The sequence below is a fragment of the Lissotriton helveticus genome, chromosome 5_1, assembly GCF_964261635.1.
Source record: "Lissotriton helveticus chromosome 5_1, aLisHel1.1, whole genome shotgun sequence".
Taxonomy (NCBI): domain Eukaryota; kingdom Metazoa; phylum Chordata; class Amphibia; order Caudata; family Salamandridae; genus Lissotriton; species Lissotriton helveticus.
Genome location: NC_136065.1, coordinates 1,797,582,396 through 1,797,594,735, shown reverse-complemented (window position 1 = coordinate 1,797,594,735; position 12,340 = coordinate 1,797,582,396). Strand labels below are relative to the sequence as shown.

Genomic DNA, 12,340 nt, shown 5'->3' with positions numbered 1-12,340 from the left:
TGTCATCTTTTGTGCCGCAGCCGTTGCCCCCGCGAGGTGAGGCACGACTTGGCAATTTGTTGGGCTCATGCTTGCAGCAAGTGCTCTGTGAGCTCCCCTCAGTCCCTCTGAGTACTGGGTGCTTTTCTAGTTCCTATTGTTTATCATCCAAATGATTATTCTCTCATTTTCATGTTACTTATCGTTATTTTTTCAACTATGTTGCTCTTTTTTAAACACACACTGTTCCTATGCTATCGCAGTTTTTTGCATGGCTCCGCGTTGAGGCGCAGAAAAGTTTCCTTAGAGGATTATAAAGCTATAAAACACATGACTTTCTATATGTTCTATAAAGTTCAATGCAACTAAGCCCCAGATGTATGTTAACATGGTCACTGTTTGTGCACTGAATACACTGGAGTGCAGGCTGGAAAGATAGACCTAGAAAACAACGCATACGTAAATTTCTAACAAAAGCCATTTAACTTGAGAAGACTAACAAAATATGTACCCAACTGTCTTCATGAGACGTGCATTAAATGGCCAGAGAAGGGATTTTTCCATTGTCCAAAGCACTTTAATAGATATGGTATCTGCTATATGGCTGTAGGGAGAAATTACCATTCCATTGTGAAGGAAGGTCAGAAAACCACAGCAGTAGGTTTCTGTATACTTCCTACATTTAACAGAAGCAAAGCATTGTGTAGCAAAACAGGAGTAGAGGGCGAGCTGAACCCGCTTTCTTCCACACATTTACCCATACAAACATGAAGGAAGCGGCGAGAGCTATATCTTAGTTTTTCTTTGAAAAGATTACATTTACCTTAGGCAATCTACTGGCTGTGACCCCAGTATTTTTAGGGTAACATGAAAGGATTGTGTGTGTGTGTGTGTGGGGGGGGGGGTAGAAAATAAAGAGGGAGTGAAGGGGTTATACTGTTCTGTCACTAAAACCCATAACTAGGTCTGAGAAGTATTATTAATATGAAGATTCAGTACCACAGATGGAGTCTCCCATTCCCACAAAAATGGCTGATAACATGCAAGGCATCTGCCACATTATTATTATTAACTCTTATTTGTAAAGCGCAAACATAACACCCCCTTATGGGTTTCAAGCCGCCGGGGGCCTTCAGGGATTTTAAGTGGCCTATTGTCTAGAGTAACATGATGATCAGCTGCCACTGGATATTGAACCGTGAACCCTGCACTCCGGAGTCAGCAGCTCTGGCGGCTGCGCCACACCTCTCCCACAAGTTTTGGAAACAGTAGAGCAAAATATGTTAAGAGTTCAGGCCTTCTCTACGGAGACTAGGCCTCACATAATGAGTGAAGGCAGAACAAACAATTGAGCAAAGACAAGACTAAACTAAGACCCAGCTTATTCATTGCTCTAACCATAGTTTTGCCTATTAGATTCTGGTTAAGACAACTACACCTTGGTCCCCCAGAACCTAGGAGCATTTGTACATGGTACACAGAGCAGCAACTCTAGATGCACCAAATCTGCTCCTGAGGATGCTGCAGGCCCCTCTTAATTTAAGAATATCCAGTCAGGTGGAACACGTTTACAAATCTATCCACAGAGAAGGATCCAGACAGGATAGAGAATAAAGACAACCCGGCAACATATATTTTTCAGAATCCATGTTGAGTTAATTACATTTATTATAGTGCACACTCACCCTAGGGTATCTCGACACTGCCATCACAATACAAACAGTACTAAAACCACACAATGCACAAAAGCTCCAGAACAGCTGCTTCTAAAGAATTATGCTTGATAAAAGTAACTTCCTTTTGATAGTGGATATCTGTTGTGAAAAAAGCACACCCTGTACATACATGCTTCAAAAAAAATTTATGCAAACAATTATTTTAAAAAATCCCTTCTTCACAAAGTCAGGAGGATACACAGCTGGATACCGCTCACAAGTTAATGCTTTCTATAGACTAAGAACACTACAAATGATGGCAAACAATGGCACTATACGCATATTAGTCAGTTCTATCACATGCCCACTGTCAAGCTCTTGATAGTCTAACATTTTTTGCTTGTAGGCTATGCTCAGTACATCTAGATTACCCTCATTTCCAAATAAGCAGATTTATATGAAAAAATGCTCAGAGGTGTAACTGTGTAAACTGCTGATACACATCAACTTACATGAATTTGAATTTCTATCAAAACCAAGAGATCTTCAGTCAGTCAAGTGCTGAAAACTCATCAGCTCAGTTTCTCTCATAGATCAATGGTTAAAGCAAACACCTTAGTCTCCGTTATCATGAGTTAAAGACGACAAACTGTTTAGGTAATCCTTCACCTTTAGTCTAGGCTTACCTCTTGTCCTGTGGCTGCTTCCATGTCCAGAAAGAGGTCGAGCAAAGACCTGACAAGCCGGGCAGCTTTTGCTTTACTGATGGAGTTCAGGAAAGGTCGGACATACTTCAGGAGACCCCCAAGTTCTGCAAATAAAGATCTACAATTTAACTGTACACAACCAAACAGTAAAAGAACTGAAAAGAGACATCTAGTTTGCTCATATTAATTTCACTTTGGCAATAAGGGTTCTCTGCACTACTGGCATCACGCATAACTTTAAAACAGAAAAGAGTGGATTGTTTCCAGCCACACAGATATCACCATGCTTGCCATAACATATGCTCTCTATCTAGTCACTAAAGGCTTTTGAAACATCATACCATTACAAATGTAATTCATGCCTTTACTTCAAGGGTCTAACAGGGCATATTTCAAGGTGAATTGATTTTCTGGCGAAGGATTGTGCATTTTAAAAGTCACATTCTACAGCATTTAATTAATGGCTCAGTTAACAGTGTACAATTGTTTTCATTTTCAGAATAAAGCTTAAACATAACTGGAATGTTTAAGAGGAGCTAGTCTTTTTTTTTAGCTGTTTTTGAGGACTGTATAAGTTGAAAGTTAACTGGAAGTGAACCCAGTATACAGCTTAAACCACCTACAGTAATTCTACCGTCTCCTCAGTGTAAAGATTTCAATTAAGTAGTCGGTACATTTTTCAATAAATTAGCATATCCCTTACATTATAGAAGATCTGAGCTTTTCTAGAACACTTATTTGCTGAAACATGAAGGAAACCGTTTTCTAGGCACTGGCATCTCCAACAATTTTAACACAGGAAGGAGGGTAATTGAATGATTGTTTTCAAGAGACTGGAAGCCGGGCTTTACTTTTTTTAACAGGTGTGACGGTATCCTCTGCAAACCCTCCAACTTTAACCTTTTGCCTCAATCTCTTTCTGAAGCAATACTCGGAGAACAAGAATAGGATACCAAAGCAAACTAGCTTATTGGTTGAGAGCGTTTCTCATACATTATCTATTTGTCCAATGTTTTTAGGTCGAGCTGGAGAAAGCATGCGAAGCATGCATCCAGCTCGACAACTATAGCTGCCCGTCTCCTGGGAATCTGAGACAGGGGTCGGGCACGCGCGTCAACTTCACCTCGTGGGCATGCACGCCCAGCCCGGCGCCGAGCACATCCCCTGCCTCAGATTCCCTGAACACACACATACACACATGCACACGCTGGCAGACACACACACGCAGGCAGGCACACACACACACGCAGGCAGGCACACGCGCACACACAGACGCGCACACACACATCCCCCCTCACACCCCACTTTCCATGCCTAAGCGCACTAGCGGGCCCCACTCACCGGGCTGCTGTGCGATGCCGAAACACACCCCGCCTCTCCACTTCACCCGGGCCCCCTCCTGGGACCCGGGACTTCTCTGCATTTCCAACGGTACCGCAGGGCTCTCTTCCTCATGGGAGCCCCGCATCAACGCGCAACACCGGCCTCTTCCGGCCGCGTCACAGGCTCCGCCCATGTCACGGCCAAGGATGCCTGACTTCCTTGTTTAAATCGAGTCAGCCGCCTGAATCTTGTCTGTTGTCATGTATGCTCTAAATTAATTCGCCCGTGTCTAGACTTCAGCGTCTATGTTGCAGGTATCGCCATGAGCGTAGCTGAGGTGCCATAGGCACAGCCCCTTACTGGACCTACCAACACTACCACACAGGCGTTATTTGTCATGAAACCTGAGCTTTCTTGCCGGTGTGTTAATGATATTTTGTCTTCGTTTTTAGGTCTCGCGACCTATCGATGCGCGCATGCGCATCGAGCGGAGCGAGAATTCATGTCGGCAAAATCCTCTTCAAACTAAGGGCTTTCAGCCCGGCGTTTTCTTGCAGTTCACGTGAACATGCACGAGCATTCACGGCCAGGGCTTCTCCTCCCCTAGCAGCACTCCTCCCACACCAGCAACTCCCCCTCCCACACCAGCACCTCCCCTCTCTCTCCCCGCAAACACAGCCTTGCCGTAGCAGCACTCCTCCCACACCAGCACCTCCCCCCTCCCACACCAGCACCTCCCCTCTCTCTCCCCGCAAACACAGCCTTTCCTTTCATTTTTCCTCCCCCTCCCCAGCCCGTTGCAGCACTCCTCCTTTTGTTTGCCTTTTCCCACCTATCTATGCCTGTCCCTGTCTTACTGTCCGTGTGTCGCCACAAGCTAACTCCTCTCTGGTGTCTGAAATGTTACTCGCTCTCTTGTGGGCTTCTGCGTCAGCCCCTCTGTCATACACAGGGCTTGTGTGGTGGGGGCCTCGGGCTCACCGTGTTCTCTTGCCGCTCTGCAGTTGCGACGGGATAGGCGCGCAGCTGCCCAGCGCGGCTTCCAGGGGTCCTCAATTGTATCCGGCAGAGTCAGCATATACCGGCTGGAATTGCATCCTGCATCGGTGCAAGCTGAGGCTGGAGCTGCAGAGGGGAGGGGGAGTCGAGCTCTAGGCAGAGGAGCCAAACGGTGGCGAAGCCCTCCAGCTCAACGGGGAGAGCTGGGACTAAAAAACAAGCATTGGCATAGCCAATAGGTCTCGTGTCTGGGACCTTATAAGTATTTTGTTTTGCAGCACAATATCCTTGTAACTAAATACTTATAAGGTCCCACAAGCGAGACCTATTGGCTATGCCAATGCTTGTTGAATGATAAAATTATCGGGAGCTATAAAAGTCAGCGAAACAAATCTGAGTTGTTTCTATCACGTCTCGTGTTCCAAATCAATTACCGGGCAATACACCGTGTACCGTAGATCAATTGCACATACTGTCCCTGCAAGAGCATAAACCCTGCTGCCTATACCATGAACATGGGTACTTCCGGGTTTCCTGCGGAGCCTCAGGTGCAGTGGGAGCAGACCAGACACGCGCATGCGCAGATCCCACATTGAGCTCACCGCTCCCTCCTCCTCCTGCACTGGGCGTCTCGTGACTCCTGCTCCACACATCGTCGCCGCCACCGCTTCCGGGTGTGCATTACCCCCTGAGTCTCTCCACCTCTAGTGCGCTGCTCTCTCCCTTACCCGGCGTTATGAACACCTCGGATGAGGAGAAGCAAATGGAGCTGCTGGCCAGCCTGAAAGAGACAGGTGAGCAGATCGGGAGGGAGCGTCCACCAACTCCCTCGGCCCCGCCCCACGATCACAGGGAGCGTAGCGTGCAGTGCAATACATCTATTGTACTAACTGCAGAATGCAGTTGATGGTGTATTGATGCTGTATTGCATTTGCGAGGAGCAGCATTTGAAATACAATGCAAATATTGCAGTCAATATTGCAGTAAAGCATTACAAGGAATTAATTGCAATATGCTCTGAAGGGATTCAGCCTTTACGTGCAGAAAGAAGCCCAGGTGATCCCTAAGGCTTGTGCACAATGGAGTCGAAAGGTTATGTATGATGTTTGCAGAAGGAGTTCGAGGACCATAGCCACCTTGTCTCATCTCACATAACTTTTAATTCTCTTTCCCGTATGGTTAGTGTTTTTAATTTGCAACATTTCTGCATCCAAGTGGCTGTGCGCACGAAGGTGGTTGCTGAGAAGGAGCCAGCTAGGATGCTTTCTGCCTTCATGTATAAGTACCAGGACATTAAGCCCTTTTATCGTGCTACTCACCGAAAAGCGCGTCGACGCCTCGTTAGGGATAGTAAGCGCTATATAAATAGAATTACAATGTAAATGTCCTGTTCCCGGCAGAGATTATTTTTTTATGGGATTTCAGTCAAACGAATGCAGATTTATGTCACCGCCACAAAACGTCACAAGAGGGCGCTGTGTGCACCAAAGAGGTTTAAGAATGTCGGCGTTGCTAGGGATGGGGTGTGTCTAGACATCACTATGCCTGAAAGTATGCTCATGGCGTTGTACTTTATTGCACTGTCCCAGCTTCAATTACTCAGCCCTAACTGCTGTCCTGGAGTCATCCAAAGCGCTTAGAAAGGACAAACAGCACGGCATGGACATCAGGCGCTTTGAAGCCTCAGCACAGTTGCAGCCTCCGCTCAAAACAATTCTTGTTTTAGGTCTCGTTTGTTATTTCAAATGAAGAGGTCTTTAGGTGCAAAGTTGTCCCTCGTGCAGGTTACAGCAAACACTTGAGTGGAGGTGGAAGGATACATCCCAAATAGCTTCAGGTGTAAGATGATGATCAGCTGATTGAGCTGCCCCAAATTAATACTAGCTCTGTTTGACAACTACGGTATCAAAAGTAGGGTCTAAAAAAAATGGCGAGCAGAAATGTTTTCCAAATATGTGAGCCTCTTTTCATGTTTTGTGACAGGAATAACTGGTCAGACGTAAAGGCAGCCAGGCCAGTGTGCATGTGAGGTACTAGACTCTACCCCAGCCCTTCCGGTCTTTTCAGAGACACTGACTCGGCAGAGGTTCTTGGGCCCTTTTGCAGACTATGCAGCAATCTTAAAGGACTTTCAGAGGCACATACATGTAAATGAAATCCCATTTAAACATCTGTGACTGACTTTTTCCCAGCCCCACCAGCCTTTCAGAAGGCGTTTGGGAAGAACATATGGCCAGGCAGTCCCTTGTGATACAGCCCTCTCTCACTGCATGTCAAAGCCCCCAAAACATGAATACCGTCTGACCCATGGAAGATATTTATAGGGGGACATGACAATGTAGTCTCTGCCAGCGACATGTCACTACCCCAGAAGGAGACCCTCTTACCCAGGGCCCATAATTAAATTATGATACTGTCACCTGCTCCCCCTGTAAATGGCTGTAATTGGTTCAGCCCCTGCTGGTTCTTTTAATCTCATTGGACCCCAGGCTGTAACCCCTAATGGTCTAAAATACACACTAAACGAATTAAACGCAGATTTCAGAAATCCACAGGGGAGTGACGAGATTGGGAGGCCTCACTCTCGGGTGCTTAATTCTTACTGGGTGGGTGCTCTTTCAGAAACGGGAGAAATAAATACAGAGTTGGGGTAGTGTCAACGAAAAGTTGTAAGAAAACTGAAGGGCGAAACATGTGTCTTCGAGCGATTTAATGGAGCAAAGTCTCCTCACTCCAAAAGCAGCGCGACGATTCCACTTATAAACACATTTCTCAGTCGCAACACACGCCTACACCCCCCTCTCTGCTGACATCTGCACGTAATCTGCAGGTCACATGGTTGATACATGGCAGGGCCAGTTTAGTCTTTTATTCCCAGGTTCCATGAGGTCGATAAAATAAGTACAATTAAATTAGGGAATTGAAACACCATGTATACATCCAAGTACAGTGGCATACAGTCACTCAAACATGCAATGGTTTTATTAAAAACATTTGCCCACACCCCCTCAACCTCACATCCCCTCCCCCTCACCCCATCACACTCACACCCCCTCACCCTCACCCTCACACCCCCTCACGCCCTCACACCCCCCCTCACGCCCTCACCCCCCCTCACAGCATCCCTCGTTCGCCATCACAACATCACTCAGCGCCACCACAGCATCAATCTGTGCAACCATTCAACAACACATGGTTCAAATATGTTCTCTCAATGTTTCAAGCTTTATTACAAATGTAACAAAAAAGATGTTAATATTTCACTTCTGTTCTTGGATTTTCGTCACAATAAAATACACTGAACATAATCTTCACAAAAGTTATTTACAAAAGTTTAAGCTATTGCCATTATAAATTACAATAACTTTTATTTAAGTATTAATTATTTAAGGAAAATTAAAAGCCATTGTTATTTGTAATATCAATACATGTAAGTCACGTAAATACAACACAGTGCATTACAAATGCTATAGGTGTCACATTTGCGAAAGTTATAACTATTGGCGTTGTAAATGACAAATCTATTAATTTCGCTATTTTAAAAAATAAAACAAATAAAAAATGTCATTTCCAATACCTCAAACTTTCCTAATGCTTGTTCACTATAGTCCAAGGTTTCGATATCCTACACCTATTATTTTGAATAGTCCTTAATTCTAGATTCATCTGCATTAATGGAAACTTCTGTACTTTGTGACAATTTAAATGAGAAGGGATTACACCATTTCAACGCCTAGAAAGTAAGTTATTCTGTTTTGCATGTCATTACTACAAAGCATAACATGTACATTAGTTATATGTTAGATCAGCACCAGCCTGGATTTGATTAAATTAACCCTCTTTCAACAAGCAACCATCTAGGGAGGGTACACGTAATATGCCGAGCTACCAACAAACATTTTGTAAACAATCAAGAGCCTATTCTTAACAGTAGTATAGAAAACTGATGACAACAGCTACATATGACAGAGTGAAGCCATTACCATTGTTTTGAAAACATCAGAATATGGAAATAAGTGTTAGGCAAGTAAATTGTAACAAAGCAGTCGCATTCTTGAAATATGGAACTAACAGACTGCAAAGTTAACATCTTGTGCCACAGGAAAGGTTTAACTATTTAGCAGCCATTAAAGCGTGGAAACAAAATACTGCACTTTTTGCAATTAAAAAGAAACTGATTAAACTCCTTTACTCTTTGGCCTCATTCAACAGGTGAAGGATGTTGTTGGCCTTCATTACATCTCACCTGCAGACAGCATATGCCTGTGTTTGCAAAAGATCTCTTGTGGATCATATCAAAAACTTAGTGGGCTTATGATTCAGCTCATTGCTTACCACTGGCTGGAGTGCATTCCAATATAATTTGCTTGATTCTTATTCAACGGCTTTCCTTACTCAACTTGCATTTGTCCTCCCATCGAGTACAGCTTCTTTACCATCCTTTTGAGTGGACGACTTCTAGCTCTCATTCGGGAAACTACTTTTTTCATGCAGTTGATTCATGACCAATAGGAAATTGTGCTCAATTCTGCTATTACCGGAACACTGGATTAAGTCAATGATTGTTATTAAGGACGACCAACTAAATCTCTTCAAATGATCCAGACTCAGACAATGTTTATTTCCAATCTTTGGAAATCGGACCATGTATCGGAGGCGTGAAGCGCTTTTCACTGGTTATCCACAGAAAAGCAGATTCATTTAGAAGCACTACTGTTAACGATTTCATAAAAAAGATAAAAGTTGACATCTGCTTCCTAGATTGCCCTGCCGGAAGTCCCTTAGATCCGACAGTTTACCACTCCTATTCATTCTGAGCGTTTTTTAAGAGTAGAGCAGAAGTGAAAGCATTGTATTTTCTTCTGGCAGCTCTGTGAAGTCTATCTCAGTTTCTGTCCAGTTGAAGGAAAACGCTACTTACCCAGTATGCATCTGTTCTTGGCATTTAGAGATTTAGATTCACATGCTTTGCATAGCCTGCCATCTAGTGTATGTGACTCCTCCTTTCGGTGATAGTGCGTATGGGGATCGACTCCATTGCTAGATTGTTTCCTCGCAGAGGGTGGTAATGGAGTTAGTAAGAGTAGTAGAATAGAAATATCCATGTTTATGCATCTAAGTAACATGTCAGTGCAACAGGTATAGGTACCCGGGGAGGCAGGTTGGCGCATGTGAATCTACAGCTCTACATGCCAAGAAGAGATGCATACTGGGTAAGTTGCATTTTCGCTCGAGGCATGTGAGCTGTATATCACATGCTTTGCAAAGACTATATAGCAGTAATCTCCCAAAGCGGTGGCTAACATGTAGCTGTTGCAGTGTTTTGAAAGAGTGTACGTAGAACTGCCTGGCCCACACTAGCTTGCTGTCTTGCTAAGATCTACACAATAGTGTTTCGTGAATGTGTAAGGTGTAGACCATGTAGCAGCTTTGCAGATGTCTTCTATGAGGAGGTTTCCTAAGAAAGACATAGAAGCCCCTAGTTTGCGAGTGGAGTGCGCTCTAGGGGAATTGTTAATGTTAGTTTCGCTTTTGCATAGCATGTTTGAATGCATTTAACTATCCACCGTGCAATACCCTATTTTGAGATGGGACTGACTTTATGAGGTGGAGCAAAAGCCACAAAGAGCGGTTTCGTTTTACGGAAAAGTTTTGTCCTTTCTATGTAGTAGAGTAATGCTCTTAACATCTAAGCTATGTAGAGCCCGTTCAACCACAGAATATGGTTAAGGGAAGAACACAGGCAACTCAACTGATTGGCTGATATGGAAGGCAGATATTACCTTGGGTAAAAATGTAGGATTAGTCCGAAGAAACACTGTTTTGGTGTACTTGTAAAAATGGTTCCTGTATAGTTGGTGTCTGAAGCTCATCTACTCTTCTCAGCGATGTAATAGTTATGAGGAAAGCAACTTTTCACGTGAGAAATTGCAGCTCACCTTTGTGCAAAGGGTGGACCCATCAGTCTCGTGAGGACAATATTGAGAGTCCACACTGGGGCAGGTGGAGGTTTTGGGGGAATGACTCGAGTAATTTCATTAATGTCTTAACAGGTACTCTGAAGAGGTTATTGCAGCAAGATGCAAGCGTATGGATGTGTACGCTAAAATTGAACGCTGTAGAAGCAGTTAATAGCAGATGTTTTGAACGGAAGCATTAAGCAGGTTGATTTGATTGTTACTGCAAAAAAAAAAAAATCACAAACCACCTCCACTTTGCTGCATATCAAGCTCTTGTAGTAGGAAATCTAGCTTCTTTGATAATGTTCATGCAGTCTGGCGGAAGATTGAGGTAGCCAAACTCTATGACTTCAGGTGCCAGATCGCAAAGTTGAGATGACCTGGATCTGGATGTGATCTCTCCACGGCTCTGCGTGAGGAGATTGGATGTAAGATGTAGTTTTTGGTGATGACTACTGAGAGCTCCAACAGGGTGGTGAACCACTGTTGAGGGGTCCTTGGGGGAGCAACTAGGATTAGTGTCAGGGACGCTTACTTGAGCTTCTGACCCACTAGTGAAAAAGGTGGGAGGCACGAAAAAGCATAGGCAAATATCCCGGACCAGTTTATCCATAGTGCATTGCCTCTGGACAATGGGTGAGGATACCTAGATGAGAAGCTTGGGCATTTTGCATTTGTTTGTGGCGAACAGATCTATGCCTTGGAAGTCCCACATTTGAAAAAACAGGAGGAGAACTGAAGGGTGGAGTTCCCACTTGTGGATCTGTTGTCTGTGCTGAGCAGATCCGCAATTTGATAGTCCACTCCTGGAAGGTGTTCTGCGAGAAGATACATTTTGTGACGTATGGCTCGCCTCCAGATGGTCTGTGCTAATAGTGACCATTGGAGAGCATGTCTCCCCCCACCCCTGTTTCTGTATGCAATACATTGCTGTCATGTCACACAGACTTGCGTACCAGGTGGATTAGAAAGGCTTTGAGCGCTAGAAATATCGCTAGAAGCTCTAGATTTATGCGAAGCTGCTTTTGATGGGTCTCCAAATGCCCTGAGTTGTGTGAGTTTGGAGATGAGCTCCCCAATCAGTGAGCAATGAGTCTGCTGTTAGCACGGTCTGTGGAACTGGGTCAAAGAAGGGCTGCCCTTTGGAAAGGTTTTTGAGGATTCCACCACTGCAGAGAGTAAGGAGTGCGGCGGTCCACCAATACCAGATCTGACAACTGACCCTGAGACAGATTCCACTGACGCCATCATTCCTAGTAACTGCATGAACACTCGAGCTGGCAATGAGTGTTGAGGGTGGAACTGGGAAAATAGTTTGAATGTTGCGGATTCTTGCCGGATTTGAATAGGCCAGAGCTTGTGATGCATCCATAGTGGCTCCCAAGTACACTTCCGTGTTCGATGGTTGGAGATGGGACTTGGACAGATTCACTGAGAATCCAAGATCGTGGAGCAGCGGCACGGTTTTGTAAGTATGTCGTAGACAGTTTCCTTGCGAACTTGCTTTTAAAAGCACGTCTTCTAAGTATGGGAAGACGTGAATGTGTGGTCTTCGTAGATGAGCTACGACTACTGTCAGGCATTTGGTGAAAACCTGGGAGCAGTAGTGACTCCAAATGGGAGTATTTTTATTTATTTTGAAAGTTTTATATAGCGCGAACAAGATCTTTGCAGATATCAGAGCGCTTTACAAGGGCATGGGGGTAAAAATACAAAG

The 12,340-nt window shown here is 44.5% G+C and overlaps 1 protein-coding gene across 2 annotated transcripts in view; it reads right to left on the bottom strand.

Annotated features, from left to right (window-relative positions):
* The window catches only part of PSMD11 (proteasome 26S subunit, non-ATPase 11), a 473,607-nt gene that overhangs the window by 381,391 nt on the left and 79,876 nt on the right, over window positions 1-12,340 (bottom strand). For both annotated transcript variants that reach the window (XR_013594972.1, XM_078645110.1), the window contains exon 3: window positions 2,321-2,445. Coding sequence is in view for 1 of the 2 variants with exons in the window: in XM_078645110.1 (XP_078501236.1) it covers window positions 2,321-2,445 (125 nt within the window). In the remaining variant the exon portion in view is untranslated. The remainder of the gene's footprint in view (window positions 1-2,320; window positions 2,446-12,340) is intronic.